Source organism: Adelges cooleyi, unplaced genomic scaffold (genome assembly GCF_023614345.1).
Source record: "Adelges cooleyi isolate 19-005CV unplaced genomic scaffold, UGA_ACOO_1.1 ACOO_flye_CR_arks_rails_tigmint_CR_PRNA_23, whole genome shotgun sequence".
NCBI classification, from domain to species: Eukaryota; Metazoa; Arthropoda; class Insecta; order Hemiptera; family Adelgidae; genus Adelges; species Adelges cooleyi.
The window spans coordinates 11,199,498-11,218,693 of record NW_026095893.1 but is presented as its reverse complement, the minus strand read 5'-3'; the positions used below and the strand labels follow the sequence as shown (position 1 = coordinate 11,218,693).

The following is a 19,196-nucleotide window of genomic DNA, read 5'->3' as shown; positions in this document are numbered from 1 at the left end:
TTCAATTTAATATAAAAAGTGATTATTATCAAATGAAACATTTTACTAAAACCAATGTTTAGCTCTTTATTGTTTGGCAATAAAACAGTTTGATTAAAGCATTCAATGATGTTCACAGAAAATCTTACTTCAGTATAAATTGTGTTTCATGATTAGTAACAGTTGCAAATCAAAATATCTAATTATCTTTAGTACGTAATAAAATAATTAACTGTAGTGAACTTATCGTGAAACCAAAGTGAAATGTATTACTAATTAAATTAATTTTTAGCTAATTTCTGTATTTAACTGATTCATGATGTGGAATAAGAAGAATGTCCAAGAATATAACAGTAATGGAATTAATACCATATGTATTTATGGAATATATCAGTGTATTAAAATATAATAAGTTTATTTTGTGTAATAAGTGTCAACAAAACTACAATCTATCTAAAAAACAAATAAAAACTAAGGATATGTGTGTAGAAAACGTTTGTAGGAAATAAAAAAATTAAATTATTGTAAATTTGTAAGAGGTTTTACTAAAAATAAGATTGATATGTTTCACGATTTTCGCCTTATCTTAAGTCTTTTAATTTTTTGGGATGTTAATAGCATAAACAACAAAGTTAAACCCTTAATCAATTAATTTCTTATGTTAATGACGTACGACAGTTTATTATTTACTCTTAAATATAACGATCAATATTTTAATTCAAAATATTTTAGCTGTAAATTATGATCATACACCTTAATCATAGTGTATAACTAACTGGAAAAAAAATTGTAAAAACAAACGATACATAAAAAACGTATCACTGACGGTTGTTTTATAACAAAGAGAGTTAAAAATAAAATATAAAAGTTGAATTTCATAATAAAAGTAAAAATACAAAAGTAATAATGGTCCTCTTAAATATACAATTTTATTATGGATAGTGGACTGTGTCACACCCCGTATAGTTAAACAAAATAATTGTTTTCCATATATTTTTAACGTTTTAAACTGTGTAATATTAGCCAGAATTATTATTAAAATACTTTGTCGATTTGTTTATTATAATTTATAATATTATATATAATAGTAAACTGTCTGCAGTCGTACAAGACAATACAGAATCCGGTTGACTGGCGTTACAGTATTAGTTATTCCAAACACCAGGTGAGGATTTGGTAGGTCTTACAAAACATCAGCTGGTAGGAACTTAGATTTCTAAGTTCCGGGTGAAGCTCTTCATAAGTTGGTGACACAAGCAAACAAACACATAAGAGAGCCAACAATGAAAAACCCATCCTTATCGTTAAACTACACTTATTTATCAGCAGTTGCAAATAGCCTTTCATATCAAATGACCAGGGGATCTGTTATACGTTGGGATCTATCCGTATATCAGATTTCCATTTGGGTACAGAAATTGGTATTCTGTAATTTGTAAAAACTTTTATATTATGCTCGTGTGTATAAATTACTATACTTACATAAATCGGGGAAAGAAACCTAACAATTTAAAATGTAAGGTTTTTCAGACACCAAGAAAAATGCATAAAATGAGTGTTTTTTATGTTTTGTATCATAGCTTTAAACACTAATTAAATTTTAACAAACTTAAACACATGATAAAGGAATTTTTATTTATGCTCTAACGTAATAATAGTCTAGAACTTGACTATTATTAGAGAAAAATCTAGCTTTTTTCCACATAACCAATGTTTTTGCTCAATAATACACATAAGCATTTTTTCTACTGCACAAAATAACTTTGGAATTAATAATTATAAGCATATTATTCAGTTTTAGTAGAATATTAGATTTTATAAATCAAGTGCAATGAAAATTATCCATTACTTGTACACCTAAAAAAAAAATAATATAGTTTTTAAATACTAACTCAAAAAATCAAATAAAAGAAGTTAATAGATAAGCTCTGAATAGTATAGAACATATCGAATGGACCAAAAGAAAAAACTAACCACGTTTAATTGATTTATGTACATTTTTAATTTCTTTTTTCATGATTTGTCGGTCTCTTTTGAAAATTTGTATTGATACTTAGTAATCGTGTCAGCTTCAACAATTGTATTCAATCAAGAATCCCAGTCTTTTAAAAGTACTTAGGTTACAATTTTATTATACAATTATAAAATAATAATCTTCTTTTGTAATTAAATATTAATTCTACAAAATCATTTCTACGTCATTTAATAAAACTTCCCTAGAAAAAAATATATACGTATTGATTTAAAAAAAAAAAACCTCTGCAATTATGGCCATTGAACCGTTGGTAGGTTTTTATTGGATTGTTTTTTATTTGGTTTTGGATTGTGTTGTGTAAACACGAACAGTAGGAGTAAGATTTCTATTTTTTCTCGATGTTAATTTTAATATTCACCCTTTGTTTATATAAAACATATTAGCATATTATATAATTTTATATTTGTGTGTAACTATGAAATATATTATGAAAGATACCTTTTAAACATTTAAACCTTAAGAGATGCCACTCCTTTATTAAGGAGTCAACTAATTAGGTGTTTAAAAAACGTTGATGAGGATTCTGAAACGTATATCACCAAAACCTGAGTGAAAGTGACATCTGCTTCATATATTATATTTAGTTTAATTTATTTGAACAGTTTTTAACTAATAATACAACTATTTTGTGCTGGATTTTGAGATATAAATCCTCTCAAGGCAAAATATTTACTGCTAAGCAATTAGGTTTTATAATAAGTTTTTGTACCATAAATACTCAAGGACCGTTTTGGGTTTCATTCGAAAACACATAGCTAAATGTTATATGATACATTTGACAACGCTAGACTAAAAATTATGCAAAATTTTATAAGAAACCGTTAACTAATCACATAAAACACTCTGAAATTGGCCATTGCTTGTTGCACCAAGTGAGATTTCCAATCATTTAAAGTAGTCTCTTAGATTCAGAAAACTAGTTTTTTTGGATTTGTCGAACTTTATTTAATATCATGAAATTTAAACGTAGCTATAAACACACCTGCGGTAGTTCACAAATTATTTTATTTTTCGTTTTATGAAGAACTAGCATTTTAGTTTCCGTAGAAAAGGTAATAACAAAAAAAAAAGGAATAAACCCGTGCAAAAGATACAATAGAAAGCGACTTCAACGAAAGTAATTTTTGATTATACTTTCGCCATAACTCAGAGAAAAATAACTTTGAAAATTACGTTACTTGAAAACCATAAAATTAATATACTCTTTAATTAGTTGGAATATGTATAATGGCTCCTAAATCAATTATTGTTAAATATTCTCCAATATATTTCGCCCCTTTATAAATAACCCTCTTTACCATTAAGTATAAAGTGGAAATAAGCTAACACTCACACACATATATATTTTATATATACATTATATCTGCCCTATTCCGCAGTCGGGTAATAATAATTAAAAGGGTACCAACTACATGCATGTAATTAAATAAAACCAGAATCTCTTGTACGTTTAGTATTTGGAAGCATTTGTACGTTAGTTTAATACTTTCTCATTTCTGTTAAATCTCTTTATTACTACTATGATACTTCCAAAATTTAGTTAAATTATTTTAGGTTAGTACACTTTGAACAGCAACAACTGCTGCCAACTCGAATTTCGCAAATACAGCTGAAATTCACTTCTAACGTGTTGAGTGTTTACCGAATTACATACCTGAACTTTAATAATCAACCTAAAGAACTTTGAATAACACGTGGTTTTAGGTTAATTATTTGTCTTTTTCTGAGTTCTGACTAGTAAACGTGAATATCCACAACGCGGCGTTAAGCATTACTCGCAGATAAATATATTTATAAACTTTATAGTTTAGGATAGTTGTAAATGTGTAACATGCTTTGCATCGGCATGTAGATACTTTTAGCAAGTTTTCCAGTAAGGCTTTCATTTTTTTTAATAGCGATGAGTGATGACTACTGAACCTTTGGATAATATCACATATTATGTATACTTTTATCGATTTTTACTCTCTTCTTTGCCTACTACTGTGAACATATTTTCCCACTCATGTTTATTTTATTGTATAGTTACTTGGGCGGTTGGGTATGATATTTTAATTATTTCTAGCGTTCGAGCATTTTGAGTATTAACAAAGAAACGGCCACGAAAATCCTTAATTATATCAAAGTAAGGATGATAAAAATAGATGACTATATGGTGTAAGCGACATTTTTTTATAGAATCTCAGAACGATAAAAGGTTCATAATATAATACTGTTTGTTTTCTATTAAATTTAGTATTAGAGTTGCACGGCACTCTACAGGAAAAATAATCTTTTCAATACTCTTGTTTATTTGACCTAAAAACTATAATAATCAGATAATTTGTTTTTCTATCGCTGAAGTGTTTTAATTACCTACTATTTAATCGTTTGTTTCACGGTGTAATTTAGTGTGTCGATTTCAAATCATTATATTTTGTGATTTAAATATCACGAATATTAATGAATTAAAATGGAATTCAGTAGTTTTTTTAGCACATTAAGCAAATGGATACTACACAGATAACGCCCGAAACGATATTATTCCTGTCGTACAGTTCGGAAGTATGGTATACGTTATGGTAGATACGTCATTTAGACTTTTCAAACGCAAAACTGTACGCCAAAGCTCACGTTGTGATTTTGATTGCATAAGTTTGAAACTGATGCGGTAATATAATTTCCGGTGTCAACCCCTCGTCAAGCGATGACGAAAAAAATAATAATAACGTAAATGAATATAAACGACCGTTACGGTAACTATAGGAGTAACGTCGCTAATAGCAAGACATGAAACGCGATTTCTAAGACACGATCGACATCAATAGTAGGTAAATTATTTCATGTGCCGGGGGCGATCGGGTTAGGCTGGTATAATCTTGTACGTACTTTCTTTTTGTTTCGCATAAGATTTGCGTCCCGGCTGTCCTGTGCGTTGCCCGGTGCGTGCGATCCCCACAACCGCAAGGCCATTCTCACGTACACGACCGTTATGATGATGACCGGCACCACATATTGCACGAATAGCAACGTCACCCTGTACATGAACATGGTCCGTTCCGGTAAACGCATATTGTGACAGAACGGTTTCCAGCCGGCTATATTGCGCGATAAACATAGAACAAAAAAACACAAAATATATAAGCTACTGCACAGGGTTATATAAATTTCACGTTACAGTGACATTTTATATGAAATAATATTTGTTTAGCTTTTAATACAGCTAATAATGTAAAACGATTAAAAATTATATTTCATATATCTGCACAAAAAATAATTTGTTCAGTGTGTAGTTTTAAACCTACAATGTTCTTATAACCAACATATTATTTGGTTTTTCTATTTAAAGTAGGATAATGTATTGAACGTAACGATTGATCGATAACCAGTTTTGAATACATATTTTTAGAGTTATTAGCATTTGAAATTTAGACGAGACAAAAAGTGTGGGTGGTGATGCATGTAGATATTAATAACTTACCAGTCTTCATCCCTAGTCTCACGCGCTGATTGAGTAGGTTCGGGGCGAATAGTAAAGATCAGGTAGAATATGATCGTTACACTAGCGGCTAGCCCATAATTTTAAAAGCTTACTACTCAAAAGATGTTCAATTTTTAACTGGTTTTTGGCCAGTCATTATTTTCATTATATTATTCTGATATTATAACAGGCAAATTAAATATGTATGTTGCCATTACGTTTTCAGAAGTTACCCCCTAAAATTATCCTTTAAAAACTATTTTTAACTTCACTATTAAAAATGTTTTTTGATAATTTAATATAATAATGATTTTGTTCGAAACGTTTTTTACTAAAATAAATTGTCATAGATAAAATATGAACATAGAATTTGTACAATCCTGTAAATATAAATCTTATTGGCCATAAGCAATATATCCGATGTTGATTTGCTGCAGACATTTTAGACTCATATCGCTTCTCCGATGGAACAATGGTGTAAGTGCAAATTTAACTGTTCTTCAGAAAACGTGATTTAAAATTTTATTGTAATGGTAACCGTACACAATGGTAATCGACAAAATTGCTCTCTAGCGGTCAATAATAGCCAATAGGTATTAAACTTATGCCATTGTTTTGCTCGATAAAATGAAATGTTATCGTACTGTTTTCGTACTTCAGTCAAAAATTCAAAAATCTGCACTTACACCATTGTGCCACTGGAGAAGCGGTTTACTCGTATAACGTTATTCAATATAATGTTATAAGTAGCATCATTTGTTGCTGTTCGTCACTTAGGTAGTATGTACTAGCTAAAATTAGATGCCGTTTATTATGTATGTCACGCGGGGCCGGTCAAGTTATATGTTGATATTAAAATTTTAGTCATGCGTTTGGTAAAGGTAATGTTATGCACTTTTTGCACGTACTATTGTCTTAATGACGTGTGTGTATTTTTGTCAAAAATTGTTTCCGTAGTATTAATAAATGATCATTTAACTCATTTAATCTAATCGGGGTAGCCGATAGGATTTATGTTCAAAGCCTTTAATTTGTCAACAACAATGTAATTACAAACAAAAATTAAGAGTTGGCTGATTTTTTATTTTTATATATGTAATTATAACTACTCTATATAATTTACAACTAACAAACGCTTCAATATTAAATTATAGGTAGGTTGTATAAAAATAACAAGGAATGCTATATTAATTATTACAAATGTTAATATAAAAAAATTAAAGTATGGTATGCTTATCGAGATTGAACTCGTAAAATAAATTTAATTAAAATTATTTAAACGTTAAGTTTTTTTATACGATTCCTCTGACAGTATTTCAGTGAAGTCATAATAATTTTATCGACAAGGAAATAAGTTATTCGGATTTGTTGAAAGGTAATAATGTTGATTCAGCCAAAAAATGCAAATTGCAAAGTTTCCACTGCTTCTGTCACCTGGTGACTTTCCTGTATGGTGCAAATCTAACGCGATACGACGTTATCAGATAATTATTTCAGATTTATGTCAGCTTACAGCTACTGACCAGTTAATTGTTATAGATTACGTTAAGACCTACTCTTTTATCGTATCCGTCCAAACGCCACACCAAAACTTATTCGATTACCGAACTGTAAAATAATCCTGACTGACGATTCAAACTCATGACTCCACAAAGTAGACTACAGTTTAGACTTATTCTGAAGGTAGAGGCGGGCTGCTTTGGCGTAATGAGCTGCAGTTGACCATGCTTAGGAGGGAACTGCATGTCTAAGTGGCGATTGGGGTGAAGGCAAACTTTTTAACAACAGTTTCCTTTGGCAGAATCTTTGATCGTGCAACGTGAGAAGTCGTTTGAATAACTAGAGTTCCATGGTCATCAACAGCTGTTCGAGTATTTTGATCTACGTTATCGAAGATACTTATAAATCCCAATGTAGGAAATCAAACATTTTAAATTATTTAGAAGATTTAGATGCTTGACCGGAAACGCCGATAAAAAACACTCAATTCCCACCAGCACAGCTGACAAAAAACAACGTGGATGCAACAAAAAAGTATGTAACAGTAAGTATGTAACACTCCAAACATTCTAGTAGCAAGCTTTGCTTAACATTTTTTGCTTTAGTAGAACCTTTGACTGGTTTCACCAATATGTTAAGTATTCACTATGTTGTTGTTAATACATTTAATATGTTGTTAAATTAAAATAAAGCTTGTGTTACTGACCACTTAACAGATTCACAAACGGTTTTGTTGATGTCGAAGAACACACTAAATTGCACTAGCCACAAATACTGAGATAAGTTGCACTTGAATTAAGGTATCAAAATCGACACAAATCACCTCCAATATGCATGCGGATCACTGCAAACTTAGCACACGCACGGGTAGCCCACAAGGAAACTGTGCGACGACAACAAACGCCTAGGCGGAGTTTTATAACAGATGTATTTACATCAACTAAATAAAATTAATAATAAAAAGATGGCGGTCATTTTACAAAAATTTAAGAATTTTGAAGTTCTGGGGAAGTATAAGTAGAAGGGATTAGTATAAAAATTATTATTTTCGTCTTAATCCAAATTTAGGACTAATTTTTCTATTTTATTTTAGAACGGTATAAAATATCGTCCCTGTAAAAAAACATTTATATCGTTTTAAAAGGCATAAATAAAACATTGAAATGTTTAGAATTGGATTATTATTTTTAAAAGTTTAAAAGCAGTAAGCTATCAGAACATTATCCAATTCACGATTTTAATCAAAATTTGTTGTGATTATAACAAATAATTTAAATTTCGGATTCAACTTGTTTAATTCCAGATGGCAGTGTTATAAAATAATGTATAATATATTTTTTATGGCATTTCCGTCGACCGTCTAAACAGATTATAAAATATTTTTAATGAAATACTGTCATACATTATCATATCATTACATAGACAGATAGTAGGTAAATTAAGAGGATTAGTTCAATAATCAGTGTTCATATATTTGTTATTCACACTTTATAACCAAATTAAGATCTACCGCTATATTTTTTAATGTTTTTAATATACATTGTAGTTAATTATTCAAAACTAGATATTCAGCGAATATTACTTTTTTATTAGACTATTTATATTTCAATAACTTTTTTAATATGTATACCAGCTTCTGTAAAAAAAGAAATTAAAAAGCGAATATTGCTCTAGGCAAATAATTATTTTGTATAATATTAAGTAAAAAAGTTTCAAAAATTCTCGAAAAGAAAAAATACATTTTAATCATCTTAAGAGAAAAGTTGTACATTCATTTAAGTAATGGATGAACATACAAAAAACATACAGGAAAACCAATTTTCGTGTCTATTGTTTGTATACGATGTAGTTATAGTAGATACAGTACAACAATTTTAAGAGTTCCATTAAAGCAACAGAAAGCATGCTTTGAAGAAAACGGCTTGAGATTAAATAGACCTAAAGTGATAACGATGTATAGAATTAAGGGTGGTCAAATTCGATTAATAAGTTATAGTCAATTTATATTAATAGGTATTATTGCAAAATATCGTGGCGTGTTGAGAAATGAAGGATTCTAAGGTAGAGGATTAGACCTAACATATAATTTGGGCTTATTTAAAATGTTATTAATTAAACAGAATTAATTAAAATCTCGATCATTTTATAGTTCCTGTTTGTTGTATAGTATTAAATTGTATGCTGTTGACGTTCAATCTTTTTCGTATGAAAATGTTTTATATGTATTTTTAATTCGTACACGACGAATACTTTTAATTTATTTCATGTAGATAAGTGTTGTAAATGATAAGTGTGATAAATGTAAGTGGTGACATGCTAGATTTCAAGACTGTGTAATTTATGATTTGTGTAAAAGCCGGATAGAAGTGTATATACCCGGTTGTCGCATATTGCTCAACATCCTACCGGATGTTTGTTTCATCAAAATATTATATTGACACAGATATGAGCTACATTATAAAATATAACCAAGTGGTCTTATACGCGTTTATCTTAGTGATTCGCTTATTTTAATATTATGATACTCGTGGCCGCGTTGTTTACACGACTTATTCTCTGATGTTTTGCCATTATTTTTTTGTTTTGTGTTTGGCATTGTTAAGCCAATAGTATTTTACTAAATTAAAAAAAAAAAATAATGCAGAATTTTCAAAAAAACCCATATTTTATAGTGTGTACAATTTATTATGCATATTTTATGTTGCGTTGCGCATTAACATATTGTATTATTATTTATTAAACATATTTATAGTGATGTGGAGTGTAGATAATACGCCGCTGTTGGCCTATATTATACTGGATATATTTTTCATATTATTATTTTTTATAATTTATTACAATTAAAAAATTAGATTTTTATCACCCGGTAGTTGCTAACTTTATATCTACATTATTTCGACCGCTAAGAATGCGTCCACCTATTGCTATATTTTTAGATGAGCACCATGTATTGTTAAATTTAATTATTTTCATACCTATCGTAGTATCATGATATCATTGTTCGATGTTATTTATTAGGGATTTTAATCAAACAAGTTATGGCAGCGAACGAGGAATGTTATGGGGCTCTAAGAAATATTATTATACTATAGAATGCATATTTTATGACAATACATAGTCATATACGATTGCATAAAAGCTACATAAAGGAATCAGCGATGTAGAAAATTGAATTAAACGATATATTGTTTGGTAGGAGTATTTAGAGTTCAGGTTAATCATTTGGAGATAGCGCTAAAATAGGCTGAGCTGGAAATAATTTATTACGAGACAGAAAGAGCGAATTCAACCTTCCAAGGGTATTTGGGAGAAATCAAATTTAATTTCGTAATGAAACAGAAAGGACAGTCATTACCAAATGGATGAAAAGTGAGGAAAGGAAGTCGTTTGTGCCGAGATATAAGGTGAAAACAGAGACAATTTGGAAACAAAGGAGAAAGAAATTGGCTTGCGGAGTCAAGAGATTATTTTCGTAATGGCTGTAAAAAATCATGGTTTTAATTTTATACCTGCGGTTTCATTTTTTGACACTATTGTTTTTCGTGAATAGCTATAATATAATATTAATTAAAATATTGATTTTACTGACCTCCGTCGGCGTAGCTCAGAATCTCTACTCTAAGAGCAATAGCCATTGGTGTAGCAAGAATGAAAGCTACTACCCAGATGGCAGCTATTGAGAGTTTTGCGCGAAATTTCGACGGAACTGCGCTGTTAGTTAAAAAATATATAATATTATTATCTGTTAATATTTCTTAGTGTACTAAATTTCTTCATTTCTAGAAAAAATACACGCAGTGTTAATACTAACCTGAGTGGACTCAGTATGGCACGATGCCGATCGATTGCGATTGCGGTCAGTGTAAAAATACTTACGTTCACTGACAGGACTTGTATAAATGGACAAAACGGGCACATAAACGCTGGTAAATTCCATCGTTGCAAAAGAGCCGCCTGGAACTAAGTGATTACAATTATTGTTAAGTTCATTATTTGAATATTCAATCGAAAATCTGTTTTTAATTAAAATAATCCCACTAACAACGACTGGATTAAATGAGTGTACATTGATAAATTGATTTAATCTAATAAAAAACAATAACTATAGAATTTATGTGGTAAGATGTTGCAAAACGAGTCTGCTAAAGAAAGTAGTTATTGAATAATAATATTTCTATAAAATAGTTAATCAAATCAATAAAAACGTTATGTATCAAGTTAAAATATCTGATTTTTTTTTAATGAAAAAATGTGGGTTAATAATGTTTAATAAAAAAAGAATCCAGTAGGTGAGAAATTCACATCAAATAAAGAAAGCGTTAACGCGTGGTAAGTGTTATTCTAATTTTTCGTGTAGTTTTCATGAATAGGTTAACTTGCAACTCTTTTCTGAAAGTATTCGTAATTCTACATAGTAAACAAACATTTATTTTTTCTACCGGAACTTAGTCCCTATCACGCTTTTGTCATTCGGTATTCGTTTTATCTACCCCGATTGTTTGACACAGTGAAGTCAACTAAGCAAATATTATCAAACCCACATCTGATACAAGATATGTACTTGGAAGGATATCGATAGCCACGTATTAGTTGAAATCTCTTTATATCCTTTCACGTTTATCTCTCACTCTAAATGTCACCATAATACTACCATCTCATATGGTCTTTTGATGGGTTTGAAACTCATCTGCCAACTCGGCGAGTACATTATAGTACTCGCTAAGTCTTTAAATTTAAATCAACAGAGAAAGTTTAAAAATCTTACGTTTTATTTATAGACTATGATATTATATAAAATCATAAATTAAATATACTATAGATAAACAACGCATATGGAAAGGCTTCTTCTTCTAATTAGTTTTTCTGTCAATAAGGCTCAGAATGGATTTCAAACATCGCTTGCCGGTGGTACCTTTCAAAGTAAAACGAATACTAAAAATTCAATATAATATCCATAAAAAGGTTACTAAAAGTATTCCTTAAAGTAACAATTAAATAAGTAACAATATAATTAGTTAAATTTAATTCCGCCATCAATTAAAGTAAATAAACCAAAACCTTTTTTTTAACACAACTTAATAATTCTTTGATAAATTTCCGTTTCATATCATTCTCATTGGTGCCTCCCTTATTATTAACATTTGTGTTATCCGTTTTCCTTTTAACACTGGCAAACCCATTTCACTCACAACGTTTTGGTGGCACAATTCATGACACTGTTTCCAATAAATTATTTATCCCCTTTTTTAAAAAATAATATGTTTCAGCCCTGTGTCAATAAAAACAAAATAACGGCTTTGTAATATAAAATAAACAACAACAATTCATTTTTTTTAAAACATTTCTTATTTTTCGTTAAATATTATTAATACGGATTCCCTTTAATGTACACGCTAAAAACCAATCTCAATTTTATATTTACTTGAAACGGTATGGAAAATAAGCCAATGATAATATCGGCCAACGCTAAGTTTGCTATGTAACAATTTGTTACATTGTGCATACGGCGACTCGAAGTCACTATCCATATTACTAGCGCATTTCCAACTACCGCCATAACAGATATTGTCCCATAGAACATTGACAAAAGAACAACAATGCTAACCGGCACATCATAAAGTACTGTCGCTGAAAAAGAAAACACCAAAACGTTCAGTAAACAAAAGCTGGTGACTCAATTACACATAAATAAAATATTCATTCTACTTTATTAATTGTACTTATTACTTACGTTTACAATTTAAATAAAATTATATATTATTTCTTATTTTTTAGAAAGCAAACTAAATTTGCATATAAATTATTGTGTTACAACTTGAATTACACTTTGTAAGATAGCCTTATTGTTACAATGCTTTACAGCTGTTTGTGTGTGAAATAATAATGATAAAAATTGATTAACATTTTTGATACAGTGTTTATTTTTTTTGCTTAGGTACAAAGTTAAAAAGGTTTTTATTTACCAATAAAAGTCCAAGTTGAGTTCTAAGAAACCACAAAATAAGGACTTACTTAAATTTTTATTTTTTCAGGCTAAATTATTAACCATTTACTTATTGCATCTGTTCTCAATAGTATATTATTAGTTAATTTATATTACTTACGCTACATTTTCTCATATTTAATATTTATTTTAAATAATATGTAGTAAGCACTTTCCTTAATACATAACTTTCTAACATTAGAACTTATGATTGTCGATGTAATACTACAACAGCAATTGAAAAGTTCATTTTATATTACTCAATTAAACGTACGCCACTTCACACAATTAACATGGTATGTCGACTTAGACGTCTGTCATGGTCAGTCTAGCAATTCTACTACACTCTTTTCTTCGACCCTAGCCAATCACTTAGGTCTTTTTTCAGTTTCATCTTGTACAGGTAATTTTTAATGTTGAACGCAACTTTTACTAGAGCTGTTAATGATGAAAAAATCATCTGAAGTTCTTTACAGTTATTTATTTTATATTAAACTTCTTATTTTGTGCATTTACACGAAGGTAATGGACTTTCAGTTATTAATGGTACTGTACAGCAGATAGGTTCTTGTGCTGTAATGTATTACTATTTTTTTCATTCGCAATGACATTAAAAACGGCACGCCCTCGAAGCCAAAACTGCCTAAATCATGGTTACGGACATTATTTCATTTCGATTGCACACATTCTCGTGCATGAACGCTATTATTTTTTCACCTTGTATAAGCACAAGTTTCAAGAACATCGATCGATCATATCTCTTGATAATAACACAATGCTTTCGAGTTTATTTCTGAAAAACTTACTGTTTGAGTAAATCATGGTAACAAACTCAATTAACTTATAGTGTTTTGTTAATCGATTAGTTTACCACAAAATTAAAAGTTTTAGTTTTCGTAAATCAAATAATGTGCAATGAGTAATGACATAATATAAAGATTTGTTACATTATTTCTGTTATGTAATAATTACTATTTAGTATTTAACATTAAGACAAAAACGCATGATTATAATATGTTATATTCATTGTGTTATTATATGAAATTTAAAATTTATAAAACCTGATTTATGTATGCATAGCATATTTTAAATTCTTTAATTGTTTATATATAATTTTTATATAAGGTTTTATCAATTTTAAATATTAGATGCTTTTATATTTTAATCAAGTTGTGGTTTTTTTTTTGCCCAACATTGTTTTTTACGCTCAATTTGCACATTAAAAAAAAGCTTACATGTATTTTGAATTTATATACTATTTTTATGATAAATCCCTTCGCCGCTTTACATAACTGCATTTTAATATTTTTTAGCTTTACTGTATAACTGAGAATAGATAGTAAAAACGTATAAAATAGTAATATATAAAATAATAAGGTTATTCTGGTTTCTAAAATTAAGACTATAATATAATCTCCGCGAATTCCAATAATTTGTTTTCCTATTCATTTTTGTATGAGAATTTATGTTTACAACATTTGAGAGTTCTTTAAGTTTATGAATGACAAAATGACCATCTCCTGTTTAATATATTCTATGCAATTAACTTTCTGATCTAACACTTCTATAGCTATGATATTCTGTTTCCAGTAGTGTTTGTTCTATATTTAATTTGAAGTTTTTAGTTACTGTTTTGTTTACATTAGTTTTAACATAGCTTTATCAGAAATATACAAAGATTAATCGACAATTTAAATTTCTATAATTTTATTTCTGTGACATTATTGACAGACTGTAGTATTCGTTTTTGTGATTGACATAATAATGTTGGGTTATGACATATAAGATTATCATGTTAATAGTTGGAAATTATTTTTGACAAGTGGTGTAGTAATTGGATATTTTGAACATAAAAAAAAAGGTGACATATCAACTTAAATTGAAGGACTGTTTACTTAATATTATCGTAGTGATAACTCGAGGTTTAGCACTTTGAAAATACGTATGTTATTTGCCAGTCTATATTCGTAAGTTTCGGATATTTAATACAACCCCCAAAAAACAGCTTGCGTACGAGTCCGCAACACCACGGAATACATTTTTATGCCTCGTTCCGCGGAGCACCGTCCCACAGTGTTCCAAAATCAAAAAAAGCTGGCCATAAATAGTTATCTTAAAATATTATTTTGACAATAATTTGTTTTTAAAATAATACCTAACCTATTTATTTACAAGTTCCTAAAAAAAAATGATTTTAGGAGTAGAGAGATGTTTGAAGTTTACGAAAAGTAAAATTTTCAAAAATTGCAATATAAAAACTTGTTTATTTTAACTACTGTAATATTAAAATTAATTGATGTATAAGACGTTTGGAAATTGAAATTGTACCCTTATATATACTAGTAAATGAAATGTTATCTTATATTATAGTAGTTTTTTAAATAACCTTATCTTTGTAGACGTTTTATTGGTTTGACAGCTATAATACGAGTATTGATATTTTAATAGTTAATTTTAACTATTTTATCCCCAAGACCCCCTTCCAATTTTATAATATAATTAAAGTACACATTTGGAACTATAACATAGCGTTAAGTTTAGCTGCGCATACTTGCGCCATTTCTCATTATACGCATTTGAACTTGGACTTAATGGCGCGGCGCAGCATATACACGACGCGACGCGATGAGGCGGTAACGATATCACGTTATTCAAGTTATAAACACGCATTATTTTCTTTACTTTTTATTATATTATATTCATAAACTAGCTAATATGTCTTTACCGAAAATTACCAGAAGAGACTTACACAACATAATTTATTTACAACAATGTAGTAAATCGATCATTAAAAAAAAACATAGCAATTAATTTTGTATGTGAACGCTTAGAAGTAAACCAAAATTTCAATTGCAATACTAAAAAAACACAAATCAACAAATACTTGGTCGCCAATTTTTTTAATAAGTCAGACTAAACTAAAAAATTCCTAATTAATTTAATAAATTGTTATAAGTATTATATTTAAAATTTAGATTTTTTGACAAATGGAATGATTCGAGTCGTCAATATAATCGTTTTGAATCAAATAATTTAGTTTGGCTTGACCTTTTGATTAGTTTTAGTTTGAGCTTGATCTAGCTCTTTAGCTAGATTTTTCGAGCATATTGATTACAAATAAACCATCAGGTATTTTTTGTTATTAGGTCTTTTTAAAAATAAATGATAGTTTATGTTTTTTTTTCAAAATAAATAACAGGCTCTAGTAATCATTGTGGTCGAAAACAACTTGACTTTTACTTCATCCAGCGAAAAGACAATAAGAAAAAAAACTGATAACAAGTTTGGGTTTTGTGGCCTCAAAAACATATGTATCGATATGTCACACCATGAATTCCATAAAAATAAAAAAACACCCCCCCCCCTAAACACCCTAAATTAGGGGTGAATTTTAAAACTGATAACAAATTTGGATTCAGTGTCCATTCAAACTCATGATTTGATGATTCGGAAAATATCGATTTTTCGGGGTAAAATTAGGGAATTATTAGTTTTGGTCACCATTTTTTGATTTTGGAACACTGTGCGTCCGCTCCTTTTTTCCCGCCTTGATTCCGAAGCCTCAAAGCAAGAAATATTTTTGTTGCTAACCCAAAATAAACACTAAATTTGTTACAATGTAACCACGGTACTCGAATGGTAGGTATTGATTAATTTTATGTTGTGGCCAAAAGTTTTTTAGTAGTTTTTTAATAATTGGCCTTAATCGATTTATTGGCAAAACGTTCGCTTGGCTAGTTATTTTGAATCAATTATTTTTAACAACACATAATTTAAAAAACTTAACATCCTCCCTTGCATCCCAACCCCATCTTTGACCTCATCTTATTTGCATATTTATTTATATAACTTCATTACATTTATAAACTGAATTATTAATATTATATTATAAGAATTACTATGGTTTATATTATCACTGGTCAGTTAAATTCCAAGTTTTTACGAAAGTTCTAATTTATATTTTATTCTGGAATCAACAAATGACTTAAAAGATATGTAAAGGACGACTATAAAACAAACAAAATTGTTAACTAAGATAAAATATAAGCTACACTGACACTCAGTTGTCGAGTTATTATAATTTATCCAGACATTAAGATGTGATTGACACAAAATAATGTATTCAAAAATATGTGAGATATAAGATTCGGTATAATTATTATAACTATAAATAGTACCAGGAGTGATTAAAATATTAAACTTGTAATCAGTTAAGAAAGCGTCAGATCGTATTATTTCTGGATAAATGGAAGTTTAGAGAAAAGCCATACGCAGAAAATGTTAAGGTTAAAAATTAATTTTAATTTAATCATATTATTTTAATTTTAATTTTAATTTAATTTAAAAGTGTTGAGAGATAAATAAAGTATTTATTTATCAAAGTATTTTGGAAAAAAATCTGCTATAAATAATTCTAAACAAAACTGTAATAATTCATTTTACTGTTTATATTTTTTTCATCGGTAGCACTTCGGTATTGTCAAAATAAGACAAAACAATAGTGCAAATTATAATTGATTATTTATGATTGTGATAAACTTTTTATTGAATATTTAGTATTATATACTTAATAAGTAAACATAAATTCCCAGCTTTTTTTTTTTGCATTTTACCGAGGATAATAAAGCAAAAAAAAAAACATGAAAAACTGATGGTAATGAAAAATGATAGCCTTAGAGACCAAAAAACGAGAACAATTGCTGAAAAATGAACAGAACAATGTTGAGTAATTGTACCGATTATTTAAAATTATGTTAAATGATTTGGGTACCAGCCAATGATAAGTGATTAGTTATGTTTATACACGTCTATATCGCATATTCGATGTTATATCATAATAAAACCAATAAACCATATTAAATGTCAAAGAAATATTTTTTATCTCACAAAACACATTGTTAAAATTTGTGTTTTTTTCAAAACAGGTTTCTAGTAGAAGACTATAGAACATGAATATGTGATCATTTAGTTTAATGTAACGTAATATTCCGGGAAATCAAATGGCGTTACATAAAGAGCATAATACAAATACAAAAAGAAAATATAAACTTTGACTCGTTCATACCATTAGATCTTCCGCGATAATTTCTGATAATTTAGATGATCATTTTGTAGAAATTGTAAATTATACATAATTATGAAACGGAAATTACATCTTAATTCGATTTAATATTATAACTTGTAAATAAGTGGCAAACTCATTAGACTTATATTTGTATATTGAGGAAGTAGGGACGATATTCAGTCCCGATATAAATTCGATTAATACGATTTTTATCTTTTTTTTCTTTAAGTTACTATTCGTTTCGGGTGTTGGGTATCATATTATTAACAATTTCGTTTCTGTCGAGTGATATCCAAAGTATCTCTCCCCACAATTATTTTCTTTTAAGCTTTCCCTGTACTATTAGCTGAAGTAATTTGTATCGTTGATTATTCCTCATAATATGTCCCATATATGATAACATGCTAACTTTTATATTTCTCAAAAGTTCTTTCTCTTTTCAAATTTTTTCAGTACGTTTGATTGGTAATACGGTTTATCTATAATATTTCAAGAGCTTTAATTGTCTTCTTTGTTGTCTGTGTTAGCGTCCAAGTTTCAACTCTGAAGTGCTTCTCTGGCTCTTTCGATTCTGCATTTTATTTTTAGTGAATTATCCCAATCTTCATTTATTGTTATGCAAGGCAAATATTTTATTGTTTGACTTATTTATGAGATCATTTTTAATTTCTCCCCTAAACGATGATTTTTTGATATTATCATATATTTGGTTACCTTTGAGATAAGGGGTAAACCATAATTATCTATAACTTTCACTATCCGATGTCTCATGGCCGTATCCAGCACTCATTTTTGGGAGGGGTTTTATTTAAAGATAAAACTAGTAATTAATATTTAGGATTTTAATTAAGTAGAACCATATCAGTTTTTATATATAAGGGTTAATAAAAAAAAACATTGTATTATTAATACATCTCTCATTGAATGTAGTTACTAATTACTGATAAATTTATTTATTACGATTGTAATTTCTGTATAAATCCGTTTTTGTTTTTACAATTTCTATCTAATACCATTGTTTATAAATATTATAGATAACCCACAGAGACAAATTTTAGTTCTGTACGCTAACATGATTTTGATCAAGATTATTTTTATAATAAATAATTGTTTGAATAAAACGTATGTGCGTACTGAATGAGCTACTATATACACCCTTCTATCAACCACAATT

At 28.7% G+C, this 19,196-nt stretch overlaps 1 protein-coding gene across 1 annotated transcript in view; it reads right to left on the bottom strand.

Moving 5' to 3' along the window:
• The window catches only part of LOC126835443 (RYamide receptor), a 49,446-nt gene that overhangs the window by 7,249 nt on the left and 23,001 nt on the right, over positions 1–19,196 (bottom strand). The window contains exons 3-6 of the mRNA XM_050568034.1: positions 12,397–12,602; positions 10,786–10,934; positions 10,564–10,685; positions 4,883–5,091 (exon numbers count right to left, since the gene is read on the bottom strand). Coding sequence (XP_050423991.1) covers positions 4,883–5,091; positions 10,564–10,685; positions 10,786–10,934; positions 12,397–12,602 — 686 coding nt within the window. The remainder of the gene's footprint in view (positions 1–4,882; positions 5,092–10,563; positions 10,686–10,785; positions 10,935–12,396; positions 12,603–19,196) is intronic.